Source organism: Lactuca sativa, chromosome 5 (genome assembly GCF_002870075.4).
Source record: "Lactuca sativa cultivar Salinas chromosome 5, Lsat_Salinas_v11, whole genome shotgun sequence".
In the NCBI taxonomy this organism is placed as follows: domain Eukaryota; kingdom Viridiplantae; phylum Streptophyta; class Magnoliopsida; order Asterales; family Asteraceae; genus Lactuca; species Lactuca sativa.
Genome location: NC_056627.2, coordinates 278,063,685 through 278,080,630, shown reverse-complemented (window position 1 = coordinate 278,080,630; position 16,946 = coordinate 278,063,685). Strand labels below are relative to the sequence as shown.

At 35.8% G+C, this 16,946-nt stretch overlaps 2 protein-coding genes across 2 annotated transcripts; both read left to right on the top strand.

Moving 5' to 3' along the window:
• The first annotated feature begins 13,524 nt into the window (after positions 1–13,524).
• Positions 13,525–14,214, top strand: LOC128126027 (zinc finger BED domain-containing protein RICESLEEPER 3-like). Its single transcript, XM_052763722.1, has one exon. The coding sequence runs from the start codon at positions 13,525–13,527 to the stop codon at positions 14,212–14,214; it is 690 nt and encodes a 229-aa protein (XP_052619682.1).
• A 372-nt stretch (positions 14,215–14,586) lies between these two features.
• On the top strand, positions 14,587–15,279 carry LOC128126026 (zinc finger BED domain-containing protein RICESLEEPER 2-like). The gene has a single exon (XM_052763721.1). The coding sequence runs from the start codon at positions 14,587–14,589 to the stop codon at positions 15,277–15,279; it is 693 nt and encodes a 230-aa protein (XP_052619681.1).
• Positions 15,280–16,946: the final 1,667 nt, after the last annotated feature.

The following is a 16,946-nucleotide window of genomic DNA, read 5'->3' as shown; positions in this document are numbered from 1 at the left end:
CAAAGCCCTCCTAGGGAAATCCATGCTCACATGGCCTGACAGGCCACAATTGAAACAACCTGAACCCCCCTCCCACCCCCCGCTTGACAAGCCTCACTGTGCGGTTTGACATACTTGCCATAACAGCCCCGACCTTGTTGGCCTCTGGTGTGAGCATCGGAGGTCTTAGGCCTTTTTTCCTGCCTCACCCGTTGTCTGCACCTGCTTAGGGATAGCAAAAAAGCACGGACCCGAAGGGGAAAACCGAAACCTGATCATTTTCGGGTCGGGTAACGGGTCGTTATCGGGTTTTTTATTGAGTTCGGGGCAGGGAGTGGGTTTTCCTCACCCCGCCCCGATTATATATATATATATATATATATATATATATATATATATATATATATATATATATATATATATATGTGTGTGTGTGTGTGTGTGTGTGTATATATATATATATATATATATATATATATATATATATATATGTAACATCCGGGTTCCCAGGTATTATAATTTGTTCTTTTATTTTTGGGTGTTGTGGGGAGACTCGGCGAGTTGGCGTCTAAACTCGCCGAGTATGGTCGCGGATTCGTATGCGAGTTCACAGCTGGACTCGGCGAGTCCATGCTGTTTAATGAAACCCTAATTTCCAGGGTTTGAGACCTATTTAAAGAGTCTTAGGGTCGTCATTTGCGGCCACCAACCCCCAGAGAGAAACCCTAAGAGATCTAGAGCGTTTGTGAGGAAAGAGAGGCCATTCTTGATCCTTTTGTGGGTGTTTTTGCAAGAAGGAAGTGACCAAGGCAAGAGGAGGCTGAAGGAGGTGCGATTTTGGTGGGTTTTGAGTTTATAGAGTTTGTATTGAGGTATTTTTCTCAGACTTTCTTCAGTTTTGGTGTTGATTCTTAGTGTTAGGGTTTTCTAACCCTTTTTGAGGTTGATTAAATGGAGCCTTTGGTCCCTTCTCGAGTTTGTGTTCTGGATCTGGACCCAAAGAGGTCTAGAGGCCTTAACCCTTGGAGCTTTATGAGTCATTTTGGGAGCCACGAGCTTGGGATGTCATTTTTTGGGGCTAAATCACCATTTTGGACCATTTAGATGTTATATGAGTGCCAAGGTCCGAACTTTGCGTGATTATCATGCTTGGGGAGGCCAGATCTATGAATATATGGAACAGATCTGACCTCAGGAGTCGTATGGAGTTTGTGCATGGCATGAACTCGCCGAGTCTCAAGAACAGACTCTGTGAGTAGTATGAAGGTTTCCCGTAAATCATTCAGTGAGTGGACTTGTCGAGTTGGGGAATAACTCGGTGAGTCAGGGTGAGTCAGGGGGACTGGAGTTCAAGGCGGAACTCGCCGAGTTGTTCTTGAGACTCGGCGAGTTGAGTCGGGGTGGCCCCACGATTCATGCCAGGTGGAACTCGTCGAGTCAGGGGAAGTACTCGACATGCCATGAGAGGGACTAAGAGAGTCAGTGGACACGTGTAGACTCGCCGAGTCGCCCTAGTGCACTCGACGAGTCGGGTCAAAGTTTGACCGTTGACCTTGTTGACTTTTAGGGTTGAGTACAGTTGTATTTATGAGAGTATTTACTTTATGTGATTAGGCGGAGGCTAGATCACATTTCTACCGAGTCAGACACTTACCGAGACACCGATGTGAGTCTTCTCACTATACGTTACCTAGAGTGGTATATTGTGTAGACTAGAGGGTCTTATGTGTTATGTATGAGATTATGTGCTATGTGTTATATGTATGCTGTATGATGTTATAGACCGGACCGAAGGGTCCAACAATACAGATCGGGCTGGAGGGCCCAACGAGCTATGACCGGACCAGAGGGTCCAACGAGCTACGGGACTGGAGGGTCCCGCTGAAACACATCGACCGGAAGGTCGTATTATAGCCTCGAGTGGCGTGTTTATTGTATGCGGTATTTTGGGGAACTCACTAAGCATTTATGCTTACAGCTGTTGTGTTATGTGTTTCAGGTACCAGTGATGAGCGCATGAAGACACCGACATGATTCGTACACACACTTATGGAGTTTATGTTTGAGATTCTGGGGAGATGTTTTGTGATGATAACATCTGATATGATATGTTTTGACAATATTTTATGAGTAAATGTATGTTTTAAAAATGAAAAATTGTTTTGAAACTTTATGATGTTATAATATATATATATATATATATATATATATATATATATATATATATATATATATATATATATATATATATATCTTAGTATATTATTATACAAATCTTACTATTTCTAAAAATAGATTTAAAACGTCCAAATGTTTAAGCTTAAAGTACAACAAATTATTAATATTATAATATTATAATATAAATTCAACAAATTATAATGCATTAGTTACAATTATTAATGCATAATAAACTATAGTCAAATCTTATCTTTAGGATTACTCATTTTTCCCTGTTTGTGATATATTTTATTTAAAATTTAATTTGGTCAATAAAACAAATCAAACGAAGAAAACGGGCTTGGCTTTAAAAAGAAATTTTGAATTTTTAAAAATTTCCTGATGGGGAAGGTCAACAGAGTTCAAATTTTAAAAATTTATTTTTTCATCTCTTTATACTGCCGGCCCCTCCTCTATAAATTATTTGCATCCCCATATGTGATTTTCATTCTCATAATCTCTAACTCGCCTCACAAGTCATCGACCTAATCCAAAACACCATTGCACCACCCAATCCCAACCACCGTAAACGGTCCTATCCCCAGCCACTTTCAACGACACTGATGTCATATGTACAGTTCATCTCCATCTTCTATTGCCACCTTCACAGCCGGAAATCATCACCATAAACAACCATTGTCTTCTCCGTACACCACCATTAAACCTCACCACCGCCGTAAGCTTCATTGAAAACAACCAACACTCACAACCAATACCACCCCTTCTTCACCTACACCATCACCTTATATCGCCACCCATTTCCGACAATACCAATCACCACCGAAAACACCCACCATCACCTACATCCATCAACCACCGAAACTCCCAATCTTTGTCTTCACCAATTTTTAGCTGAACCACAAGCCATCACCATTGCCACCTTCGAGCACCATAAAGAGAACCATCCTCCACCATCTGTTATATCATTCTCTTCCATTAACCACCACCTACTACACGACTTCAACCCACTGAAAATCGGCATCACCGGTTCACCATTAACCACCACATCCACGTTTCACATACCCAACGTACGGCAGCCGGGAACTCGCACCTGCCAAACACCTCCACGAAGTTGCTGACATTGATGGAGCCATCACAATCTTGGAACACGACCTATTACAACCGTAAACATCGACGGAGCCATCGATGGAACCAAGCATCGTTGAACACCACCCCCACTTGTTAAAACCGTGAACATCTACACTACCAAAATTGTTGAGAACCACCCATAATCACGGTCGTCCTCTCCGTCAAACACCATCTGTGGATCAAGAGCAAGAAAGAAAGAAGGAGTAGTAGGAGTGTGCGATTTGTGTGGATAAACATATTTCCAGATGAATTAATTGGGCTAAGCTTTGGTGGATTAGCTAATACAAGAAGAATTCAACCTGAAAAATTCAAAACTGTTGGTTAATACGAAAAGTTTCACAAAATTTCTTGGTTGTGTCTCCCAGACAAGCATGCATAAACTAAGTATGGGTTGTGGATGTGTTTTTGTTTTGTTTTGTTGCAAGCCATATGTCGTGCTTATGCCTATATTTGTGTTTTATAAATAAGTTAGTTGTGATTTCAAAGTTGAGACTTTTAGTATGTGATATGTATATCATGTAATTGAATTGTAATTAAATAACATTGTTGATGCACTATTTTGCAACTTTTTTTGTTTTTATTTGTTAGTATCAATTATTAGTTTTTAGGGGTTTTTTCATTTTCTTAAAGTCAGTTGGTTTTTAAAACCAGAGGTGGCAAAAAACTAACCCGACGTTAATGAAACTAGCTTAGGAGTAAGATTAAAAGAAATGACACAATATGAAAATAAGATTAAAAGTAATGTATAAATGGAGACAAATATGGTGTTGTATTTCATTTTATAATATCATTAATTTTAAAGTTCTAACTGAATCATTTCTATGGAAGGATTATATATGTATGCAAAGTTTCGGCAAAATATATATTTGTTTTTGTTGGGATGGTTAAATAGAATATTATATCATCATATGTCGATGTATGAAAAATGTTATTATATCACACCATATGTCGATGTATGAAAAATGTTGATGTTTGATTACTTTGTTTGATTTTTATTTTCTTCTACTATGGGTGATCTCGTATGACTTCAAAAGGGATAAAAAGTTGTGAGATATTTGTATGTTCTACAAGGATCTCAATATACTAAAATGTATGTTTTACTTTCATATCATTTCATGCAATTGATTACTGGAGGATCTCTACGCTTTGAATTTCAAAACACATTGATAATATTGGTCATGGAGACATGGACAAAAAAAACCTAAGATAAAGTTACGAATTAAAATAAAATTTTTTTTTTCCTATAAATCAAGCTTAAATCATAAAAAATACAAAATCCAATTTTATACAAACATGAAAATAAAATAGTCATTATATAGGAAACGTCTACTGTTCAAAAAGCTAAGTAATATCTTTCTAAATAATCATATTTTTTCAATTAATCAAAGTATCTTTAAATATTACTAAAAGAGAAATTTTGTGACATCACTTTCAACAATTGGGGTCATTGATTTGTTTCATTCATATATTTTCTACCGTTAGATCGTTATGCTGACATCATCATTTGGTCAACCTTTTCCTTTGGTCCACCAATTTTATGAAATCTATTTATGAAAATTATTTTGAACATTAGGAAATCTATTAATTACAATTAAATCTAACCAAAAATAAAATTATTTTTAAAATTAGGAAATCTATTAATGTCAATTAAATCTCACTAAAAATAAAATTATTTTTAAAATCAGGAAATCTATTAATGACAATTAAATCTCACCAAAAATAAAATTATTTTTAAAATTAGGAAATTTATTAATGACATCATAATTTGGTCAACCCCACCCCTCATTACCCTTTTCTTTTGTTCTGGTTTGAAAATCACTAACATAGTCATTATTTTCTTTTCAATTTATTGCAAGGAAGAAAATCTGAAGATTAATGGTGCTAGAAGATACATAAGAAAGATTCTCCCACTAATTTCAATGATGTGTACATCTTCTTTCACAACGATTCAATCGATTCTCGCTTCTACGACCTCGAATCCAGATACAATTTCTCTTGCCATGTCTCTATGCGCAGACAATCCATAATCTTATCTCTTTGATTCCTCCTTATGTAACCTCGAATCCCTTTCATCTTATGATCACAACCGCAAGCATTCATCTATTTCTTCTCCTTTCCGTTCTTCATATTTCTTGCGTTTCACCTTAGGGCTCTCCTTCTTCCAGTCAGTAATTTGTTCTCCGCACAACAACTTATAATTGATTTGTTATGTTTCGATTTATGGTGTTTATTTCTCAATTTTGATGGAAAAAAACCTAATTTCTACCCTTGCTATCAGAAATTAAGGGAATCGTCGCTCCTTCTTCGCCTTCTTCTTTCTATCTGTTGCAGAAACTAGAAAGACAACATACACACACAGTTAACGTGTTCGTCTTTTTGATTTATTCATAGGTTTGTTTTCTACACCACTCCAACCTCTTACTTTGCATTTTATACGATTTTTGTTACTGTTTTCTTCTTTTCCCTCATTTTTTTTACCATTTTCTATTTATATATATAGCTTTTATGTGCTTACTTTTTTCTTCAATGCTATCTTGGAGTTGATTTTGGGTTTTTGTTGAACACAATTATGATATGTGTTCTTGATGTCAACTGACATTCACTCAGTACCTTAAGAATATCTAACACCATCTTGCAAATACCATTTTTTTATGGTATCAGCAAATGAAGATAAACAAAAAAGGGAATAAAAAAGGAGTCAATTTGCATCAGGTAGCAATTCAATCCTCAAATATTGTTCTTGCTAGAGTTTTTTTGTTGTTAGTGATGGAACAAGTAATATGATAGTTAAATATATCTCTTTTTTGTATTTGCTTTTAGTTGTAGAAAACGATAGAATAGACAAAGAAGTTGTCGTCAAAAGATATTATGTGAGTTATCCAGAGTTCAGATTGATTGAGTAGTTGATAAAATAATATAAAAAAATGGTCAACATTTATGTGTATGATCATAAAAAATAGAGGTGGTCAAATAATTTTATAATTTTTCCTCTAAAATAAAATGGAACTTTTCTTTTGGACTAAAAAAGAGTATCGAAAAACTCCCAAAATAAGACGCCCAACACTCAGATGAACACGCTCAATAAAAAAAAAATAAAAAATGCTTTTATTTTTTACTGAATTTTTAATATATTTTTCCTATTTTATGTAGATACCAACCAGTTTCTTTCATGTTGATCGTCATCCTAGAAACCTTGCAATTGGCTCAGATGAAGAATGAATCATGAATCATTAATATATTATTAATATACTATGATTTTGGTATGATGAAGGAGATTAAATCCTTGACCAGAAAAAGATTGATAGATCTTTTTATGAAATTATGAAAAAGTTGCAAAAAATGTATGAATTTTTTTATTTACTTTTCTAATACTGTAAAGCAGGGACACCATAATGTAGTTTTTTAGGTACTAAAAAAGAATTTATATTTGGATTAAGATTAAAAATTATTATGTTATCATTACAGATTATGAACAATTTCATAAGTCTTGAAGCGCTTCAACCCATTGGAGACATGTCGTCAATATGTAAAAGTTGAGAGAAGAAGTGTGAGAAAAATATTTGAAACTCTGGAGCATTTGAGGTTATTAGGTATTTATTGTATGTAGTTCTTTAGTTTATATTCATATCCTTAAGCCGTTATTAGATGCTTAAGCTATTGAGACAAAAAAAAATTGTAATGACCGTGTACTATCAAAGTTTATCATCGGGAAGATTTGGGATTTTTATGTATAGAAGGTTGATTATCAAAACAAAATATATCCACTTCTAAAAATTTATAAAATTTATATATTTTTTTCAGTATAACCAACGAAAGAATGGAGTTTTGCCATCAAGTTCCATTTGGCCTTATTTCTTACTTTCTTAGATAATATACAATCGAGCTAATGGGATACAATCCCCTTCACTGGAATAAAAAACCAACCGTGAGACACTACACTAGAGAATTTTTTTAGTTAAGTCATTCTTAAGATTCTTACATTTGAAGACCAAACGCGTTCTAACCTTATTCCATAATATACATGCTTTCTAAAAGTGCAATTCTTATCTGATTTATATGGTTGTATAACTTTGTATTTTTTTTTAACAGAAGCAAAAATCGCACATGAGCCGAAGTATGTGTAAAAGGGATATGAAAGTGGATGTTACCCAAAAATGGATGTTGGAAAATCAATTATGTATCATTCACTTGCATTAACCAATACATTTGCTTTCCAAGATCCAATATAGTTAAGTCGGATGCATATGTTGTCAAAAAAGATCTCAGGTTTGACTTATTTATTTATTTTTAATTTCCTTATAGGTAAATTGACATTTGCATTATTAAAATGATGTATGTGTGAAGTAAGTATGAACAAAGAGCGTTTCTTTTTTGCAGCCATCTAAAGTTTGGTAAATGACCCTTTTACACTTCTTTTTTAGGGTGTTTTATTTTCATTATTTTGTAAAATCTTTTAACTTTTGCATTATAGGAGTATTGATTATGGACTGCACATCTATATGAATTTTTCTAACTTCTTGACAGCTCAATATGAAGTCAACTCATAGGAATTCGACATTCAAAAAGCTTTTTAACTTGCCACCAAATGAATTTCTCATAAATGATTTTGTCATGCTCTCGATGAGAAAATTAGCCCTTCAGGTATACTCGGACGATTGGATTTGATCATGGACTGCACATCTACACGAACTGGTTCCTTATTATAGTTTCCAATTCATTTTTGAAGAGTAAACTCTTCCTATATTCAAGAACTGTTGAGTTTTATGCCAACTTATTGGTACACAAAACAAGGTTTTCATTGCAACTGTTTTTTTATTCTTTTATTTGTTCTTTTAGTGTATGATACAAAATTAGATGAGTTAGACCAATGTTATGAGCTATCATTTTAGGGTTTTATACCAATTGTAGCCTTATACTCTGAATTTTTTCATACAACGAAATTATGTTGTTTTTCCTTTTGTTTAATCCCAAAAGAACTTAAATGAAAAATGAAAAATAACAGATAATCAATTACAAAGACAACTTATAACATTTCAGATTCTAGAGGACATTTAACAGTTTTCATATAGGTCGCACTCATGTTCTCCAGGTTAAACTTGTTTGCCAACTCAAGAAAAATGAGTATTTTGCCCCTTGATTAAAATTGACTTATATTTGGAGATATGTATAAATTGATTTACTTACAGGATTCTTACAGGATTCTTGAAAAATAGATTTACTTACAGGATTCTTGAAAATGCATTTAAGTTATTTGCTAATGTCCAATGATCATCAATACCAGTCTTTGGTAATTTCATCATTTTAGAAAGTTGAACAATAACATCAGAGGGGAAAGGAGTGTAAACATCATATGTGTCTGGAACTAAGAAAATCAATAGCTGCAATAAAAAATGCAAAAGAGCTTGAAGGAATAATTCTTTTTAACAGGTTAATTTTTTTTTTTTTTAAATTAACTTGTTGCAATGAGTCAAATGTAATTCCCACAAGTGTTTGAAGACCCTCCTACATCAATCATATTATTATTATTACAAATCAATAAAACATTAACTCGAAGAAAATATAAAAAGTTTTAATTTTTATGAAAAACACATTAACTTACTGGAAGATCATTAACAAATCGACTAATAGCACTAAAAGCTCTAAATGTAGCACCAATTTGTATTGCATTAATTGATACATCAACAAGAAAAAAAAAAAGACAACTGACATTGGTTCTCGAACCTAAGAAGAGTATAAATTAAAAAAGATATCGTATTCAAGATACTTATATGTGACAAGGTCGTCCAACTAATAAAACAAAAAACGTTGTTTACAAAGAGGTCCTTCATCGGTTATAGATATTCAAACCTTTCATTGTTTTTCAATGTTATCAATAAAACTAATTCTATTTTTGTTACTTTCTTTTTAATTATTGTGCCAACTTTTTATACTTATATATGAATTTTTTATATGTTCTCCGCGTTTTACGCGGGTCATAATCTAGTTAATAAAATAGGAAGCAACTTCAAATAACCAATAATTTATTGTTAGTAGCTACTAATGAGAAAACGAAAAAACTTTAAGGCCTTACATCAATTAAGCATTAATATTTTAAATTATTTTATTAAAATGTATTACTCTTACGACATTCATAGAAACAAAAATTTAGTAAATACTATAAATGCTTTGATCCAAATATGATGTTCTCCAGTTTGGAATACTAACTTAGACGAAAATCGTAAATCCAACAAAGGCAAAATCCTAAATCTTAGTCTCATTTTAACCGCCAACTCTCTCAAAACTATTATTTATTGATGTATTGTGCAATCTGTTTAAGATGACATGTTTCTGAAATAAAAATATTCATCAATGGAAACTATTAATCGTCGTCTCCATAATGAACGTCCCACCTACGATCAGTGGCGGACCTTAGTGGTGCCCGGGGGGTCCCGGGCTACTGCTCCGATTCCGGCACTTAGTGTAATTTTTTTTATGTTTTTTCTATTAGGTGTACCGGTTTAAAATATGAGTGTCACTATTAATTTAGATTTTTTCAGAATTTTTTTTTAGTGTCACCCTACTAAAACCTTCTGCGTCCGCCACTTCCTACGATCACACTACTAACAATTATATCACTAATGTTGGACATACCATAACCATAAGACATAAAACCCTAAACCTTAAAGGAAATTATTTTCCAAAATATCATACAAGTGTTTACAACTATTAAAGATATATTTAAATGGTAAATGATAATTTTGATAAATTATGTGTTTTTTTGTAATATGTCATTTTTCGAAAGAGAAACTAATTGTAGAAATAAATTATTCACCGATACAAAACTAAATGTGTATATATATATATATATATATATATATATATATATATATATATATATATATATATATATATATATATATATATATACACACACACACACACACACACAAATCCTTTTGATGTTAATTGCACACATTCAAAGATAAAATACTTATTGTGGACAATTTTTTTTAGTTTTTAAAAATATGGTGTGAATGATTATTTTTTATGTCTTGACGTATTACATTAAACTTAAATCAAATAATCTTTTTAGTTATTAACAATTATTTATGTTTTGACGTATTATACTAAACTTAAATCAAATAATTTTTAATATAACGTCCATTTTATTTTATTAAAGTAATGCATCATATTTTTAATTTAAAAGGGAGGCTAGAACATGTATTTTTTATAAGAGATCGGGGTACCCTAAAACGAAAAAAAAAATTTGTTATGAATTTTTATAAACCCAATAAGATACTCGAAACCAAACGGGAAAACCCGAAACCCAATGGGGGGCCCCGATAAGAAACCCGAAAAATATCGGGGCCGGTTTGGGAAACCATGCACTGCCTCGAACCCGCCCCATTGCCATTTTGCTCCGGCTTCCACTTCGACCGGAGCTCCAACTCAATCACCCCCTCATAGGCCTTCTCGATCATATCTTTCAGGGTCTTACACCCTAAGAAGCTCACGAACTCCTTGATATCCTCCCTTAGCATGTCATGATATCTCACCTTCCTCATATCCTCATCCGCAGCATACTGCGGGACCAACAAAGCCTTCTTCTTGAATTTGGTGGTAATCTCCGCCATGGTCTTAGTAGTCTGGAAAAGGTCCTAGAACACCCTCACCAGCTGTTGCCGTAACATCCCGGAGTATCAAAAGTAGAGTTGAAGGGCAACTCGGCGAGTCCACGAATGGACTCGGCGAGTAGGGTCGCGACTCTGATCGCGTGTTAAGTGACCAACTCGACGAGTAGCATGGGTGGACTCGACGAGTTGGTGCTGAGTGGAGAAAACCCTAATTCTGGGGGTTGAGCCCTATATAAAGAACATAACACTTCTTCCCCAACCTCTTTACCTTCCCTTTGAGTTCCAGAAACCCTAAATTCGTGTGAGCTTTCCTTGGTGAGAGATTAGAGCCTTGGAGGAGGTAACCTTGGAAGGAAATTGAAGAGCAAGAAGATTGGAGCAAGGGGCTTTGCATAGAATTGGTTCATTCATCAGTGGGAGCCTTCATTTGAGGTAATAATCCTCTGTTTGAGCTTTTGTGCATCTAGATCTATCATTTGGAGGGGGGGGGGGGGTTGGGGCATAAATGAGGTCCTTCTCAAGTTTGGTGTAAGATCTGAGGTTGCTACCTCAGATCTAGGTTGTTAATGATCCAGAAAGCCATAAAGTCTATGCTCAAGAGTTGTTGGTGAAGTTATTTTGTCCTAAACCCAAACCCAAACCCAAACCCTAGAGTGTAACATGCTTAGAGAAGTTGCTTGAAGATAGGCTGGAACTCGACGAGTTGGAAGAACAACCCGGCGAGTTGGATGAAGATAAGTAGGGACTCGACGAGTTGGAAGAACAACTCGGCGAGCCTGTTGAAGATAGCCTTGGACTCGGCGAGTCTGGTCGTGAGGCCCTAATCTTTCTTCTGGTTGAGCTATCTTTCGGTGAGTCAAGGGATGACTCGGTGAGTCGAGTGTGAAAGGACTCAGGGTTGTGGAACTCGGCGAGTCTCGGGGTGACTCAGCGAGTTGATTCGCGGATTGGGGAAGTTCTGTGCATGGGGACTCGGCGAGTCATCGAGTTGACTCGGCGAGTAGAGTCAGTCAGGGGTTGACTTTGAATTTGACCAAGGGTTGACCAGTTGATTTCTAGGGGCATTTTGGTAATTGTTGGCTTTTGTTTTGAGTTCAGTGTTTTGGTGTTGACCAGTGGTGGAGATCGCATCAGTGGTCGGAGCAACTTGGGTTTATCTGTTCAGTCGGCACTTGCGAGGTGAGTTATCCTCACTATATCAACAGGGTCTAAGGCACCAAAGCTGGTTCTTTATCGGATTGTGATCTGGGTATCGTTGTTATGTTATTGCTTGGATATGTTTGCATCATGGTAGTTAGGGTGGTATATGTTAGAGACCTAATTAAGGTTGGTATCCTGGTATATAGGATGATGCTATGCTAGTGACCGGTTCGGTCGGTATCCTGGTTAGGATGATGTTATGTTATGTGATCTGCTAGATCGGCTTGATTGAATGTGAACTGTTATATGATTGAATGTTTATGTGCACATGGTTGTTGGACTGGGGTTGGGTTGAGGCGGTTCCTGCTTTGTGCTGTAGGAAAACATACCCAGGGAGGACCGGTTGTCCTAGGGATGGCAAAAAAACCCGAACCCGACGGGGAAACCCGATTCCCGAATTTTTCAGGTCGGGTCGGGTCAGTACTATCGGGTATCGGACCGGGTTTCGGGTTCTTATCAGGTATTTTTTCCGGGTTCGGGTCAGGGAGTGGGTTGTGTCTGCCCCGACCCGCCCCGCCCCGAATATATATATATATATATATATATATATATATATATATATATATATATATATATATATATATATATATATTACACTTCAGCCCTAACAGTAACAAAACTCGTTCCGTCGTTCGCAAATCGCAACAAATCACACTTCTCACTCTTCTCTTCGTCTTCTACTAATCTCCTCTTCTAGGTTACAGCCGAGACCGAGAGCCGACATTCCAAATCGACTGAAATCAAATCGCAAGCTACGAGCCTGCGATAGACGATAGACGATAGACGATAGTGCGATAGACGAACGACTGTCTTCGATAGTTCGATCGACGCCACAGTGACGCTCACGCACAAGGAACAATCACAGGTAATCGATCATTCGGTCGCATCTTTCTTTAATTCTCTTCATTTTTCTTGAAATTGAGCATATGTAATCGATCACTACTTGTATCTTTCTCTTCAATCGGTCACTGTGACTTGTAAATGTGTATCTTTCTCTTCAATCGGTCACTACGACACTACCTGTGGTAATTTGGATTCTTGAAGTTGAAATCAATTAGAATATGTGTCCTACAGTCCTACTGTAATCTGTTTCTTTCTTTCCCTGTATCAATTTCTTAAAATCAATTTCTTATTTATAAATCTGAATAACTTGTAAATGTAAATCTTTCTTTCCCTATATCAATTTCTTAGAATAATGTCCTGATGGCTGTGAATCTGTAAAGTATGGTTGTATCTTTTTCATTTGTGTGACCCTGTGAATCTGTAAAGTATAGCTGTATCTTTTTCATTTGTGTGACCCTGTATGGCTGTATCTGTAAAGTAATTTCTCTTCAATCGCTCACTGTGACCCTGTATGGCTGTACCTTTTTCATTTGTGTGGTTAAGAATAATGTCCTGATAGGTAAACTAATATTTTTCAGGAAATATGAATTCAACTAGTCAAAATCATGCTCCAACTGCAAGTAGTCAAGATGTGGGAGGTTCGGGTTCTAATCAACAAAATACTGATTCTGTGGATCAACAAGATGGAACAAATATTAATGATACAGACACAGTTTTTGATGAAGATGGAAATGAAGTTGTTGGTTCGAAAAGGGCAACACGTTCACCGGCATGGCAACATTTTATAAAATTTAAATTGAATGATGAAGTTAAAGCAAGATGTAAACATTGCTCTAAAGTGTTGGGTGCAGATAGCAAGAATGGCACAAAACATTTACTTGCACATTATCAGCGTTGTTTACACAAACCTTATCCAGATATTCGTCAATCTATCTTGGTGCAAGAAAAAAAGAAATTAGATGGTACTACAACGCATGTTTCAAATTATACATTTAATGTTGATACTTCTAGGAAGGATTTGGCTGAAATGATTATTGTGCATGAGTATCCGCTTTCAATTGTAGAGCATCATGGATTTAGGAAGTTTGTGGGAGGTCTTCAACCTTTGTTTAAGGTTCCTTGTCGAAACACCATCAAGGACGACATCAAAAGAATTTATGATTACGAAAGGGATAAAACTATGAGTTTGTTAGCAAAGACCAAAAGCAAAATTGCAGTTACTACTGATATGTGGACATCTAATCATCAAAAAAAAAAGGATTTATGGCAATGACAACACATTTTGTAGATCAAAACTGGAACTTGCAAAGCAAAATTATGAGGTATATTATACTTATTTAACTATAATTTATACGTACTTATTATTTATATGTTAATATTAACATATATATTTATATATTCTTAAACAGGTTTATTTACGTGCCTTGTCCGCATACATCTGATGTTCTTGCCGACATACTTTATACTACTTTGTGTGATTGGAATCTTGATAGGAAAGTGTCAACTCTTACTGTGGATAATTGCACCACAAATGATGCAATTATCAGGATATTATTAGAGAAACTTCCTCTAAAATCACTAATGATGAATGGTGATTTGTTTCATATGCGTTGCTGCGCACATATTCTCAATCTTATTGTCCAAGATGGCTTATCTCATTAAATTTGAGATTGAGAGAATCAGAGAGAGTGTTGCATTTTGGTCTGCATCACCAAAGAGGGAGCAAAATTTTGTGACATCAGCAGAACAGTTGGGAATAACATACTCAAAGAAGTTGATACTTGACTGCAAGACACGGTGGAACTCTACATTCTTGATGTTGAGTGTTGCTATAAGCTACAAAGAGGTTTTCGATCAGGTAAAGACAAGAGACTCGAAGTATACATGTTTTCCTACAGAAAAGGATTGGGAGTTGGCTAGTGAGATTTGTGAAAGATTACAACTTTTTTATGAGGTGACTGTTATGTTCTCTGGTTCAAAGTATCCTACAGCTAATGTTTTCTTTCCTTTGATATGTGAGATTGGGTATTCTTTGCGTGAGTGGACGAAATCTCCTATTGAGGAGATTAAGATGATGGCTGACCAAATGGTTTCTAAGTTCAATAAGTATTGGTCTGTAATTCATGGGGTAATGGGAATGGCAGCGGTTTTAGATCCACGATACAAATTAAAGTTTGTGGAGTTACTTTTTCCTGTACTTTATGGAGAAGAAAAGGCAAAGATTGAATTTCAAAATTTGGAGGCGTTTGTCCAAACTTTGTTTCAAGAGTACGTGTCAAGTAATGCATCTAAAAAAAGGAAGAGTGAAGGTATTATATTCTTCTTATTGTTTGTATAATAAATAGATCATATCTTAAATTATTAACATTTTTATAATAAACATTAGGTTTTTATGGTGGTTCAGTTCCTGCTTCATCTTCATTTGGTTCTAGTATCTCTTCCGGTCATCGTGTTGGATTCAAAAAGCTCTTATCGGATATTGCTTCTATTACTAGAGATGATGATGAATCAGGAGGTATGAGTGAGTTGGATAACTACTTGAAGGAGAAATTGTTGCCTAAAGATATGGAACTTGATTTGTTGGCATGGTGGAAAACAAATGGGATTAAGTACCCGCCACTACAAAGGATAGCTAAAGATATATTAGCTATTCCTGTTTCCACTGTTGCCTCGGAATCAGCTTTCAGCACTAGTGGAAGATTAGTAAGTCCTCATCGTAGTCGACTTCATCCAAAGACATTGGAGGCTTTAATGTGTGCTCAAAGTTGGTTGTTGAATGAAATTCGAGGTAGTATACTATTTTATATTAATTATATGAAATTGTGATTTTTTTTTTGCATATTAATAATATTAATTTTATGTAGCAACTTGTTCTGAAGAGACCGAGGCATATTGTCGTTCTGTTGAATTTGATTATGATGTGGAAGAGGTAAAACGACACTTCTAAAAATATTAATTTTATATTGTTTCCATGATTATGTTTGATTTTGAGTTTGTTTAATATTTTGTAGGAAAACACTAAAGAAAGCGGGACAACAAGTTTGGATGATTTTGTTTGATTTTGAGTTTGTAACTTTGTTTTAATGTTAATTGGTAATGTATTATTGTGATGAATTAGTTTTTCATGTTGTGTACTTGGATGTTTTGGTTGGTTGGTTGATGTTACAATATTAGACTATTAGTAATTTCTATTTGGTTAAATGATTGAAGAACTTATTTGGTATTTTAAGCCTATGCAACGTCTTAATTTATCATTATGTATTTGTAGTTTTTCCTTCTTTTTTTTCTGCCATATTTCGGGTTATAGGGTCGGGTTATCGGGTAATTATCGGGTTTCGGGTTTAGGGTCGGGTTCGGGGAAAGTTTCAGCCCCGACGGGGAGCCCCGATAAGAAACCCGTCGGGTATCGGGTCGGGTTCGGGTACATATGTGAAAATCGGGTTCGGGTTTGGGACACCATGCCCCGCCCCGAACCCGCCCCGTTGCCATTCCTAGGTTGTCCCGAAGGCCCAGCGAGCGTTCCGGATAGACTGTAGGCCCCAAGAGGGCGAACCAGACGTGCCGAGGCTCGGTGAGTGGACCAGGCCGACTGAAGGCCCAGTGCGGGCGGACCAGTCATACTATAGACTCAGAGAGTGGACCAGGTTGATTGAAGGCCCGGTGCGGGCAGACCAATCACACTGTAGACTCGATGTATATGGCTAGACTCGGAGGGTGGACCAGGTGGACTGAAGGCCGGTGCGGCGGACCAGTCACAAAGTAGACCCGAAGTGCATGGATGTTCTGTGTTCTATTATGATATGGCATGTTGTGTGTGTATGGTATATGTGTTTGGTATTTTGGGGGTATCTCACTAAGCTTTCGGGCTTACAGTTGTGGTTTAATGTTTTTAGGTTCTTCGGGAGACCGTGGCAAGGCAAAGGCGTGATCGTACCGCTCCTCATGATTTTGTTTTATGATTTGGTTCTGGGAAGACTCTGATAATAATTGTATTGAAAACCCTTT

Excerpts from the sequence above, each read along its gene's own strand:
- LOC128126027 (XM_052763722.1), top strand. The coding sequence starts at position 13,525 with ATGAATTCAACTAGTCAAAATCATGCTCCAACTGCAAGTAGTCAAGAT.
- LOC128126026 (XM_052763721.1), top strand. The coding sequence starts at position 14,587 with ATGGCTTATCTCATTAAATTTGAGATTGAGAGAATCAGAGAGAGTGTT.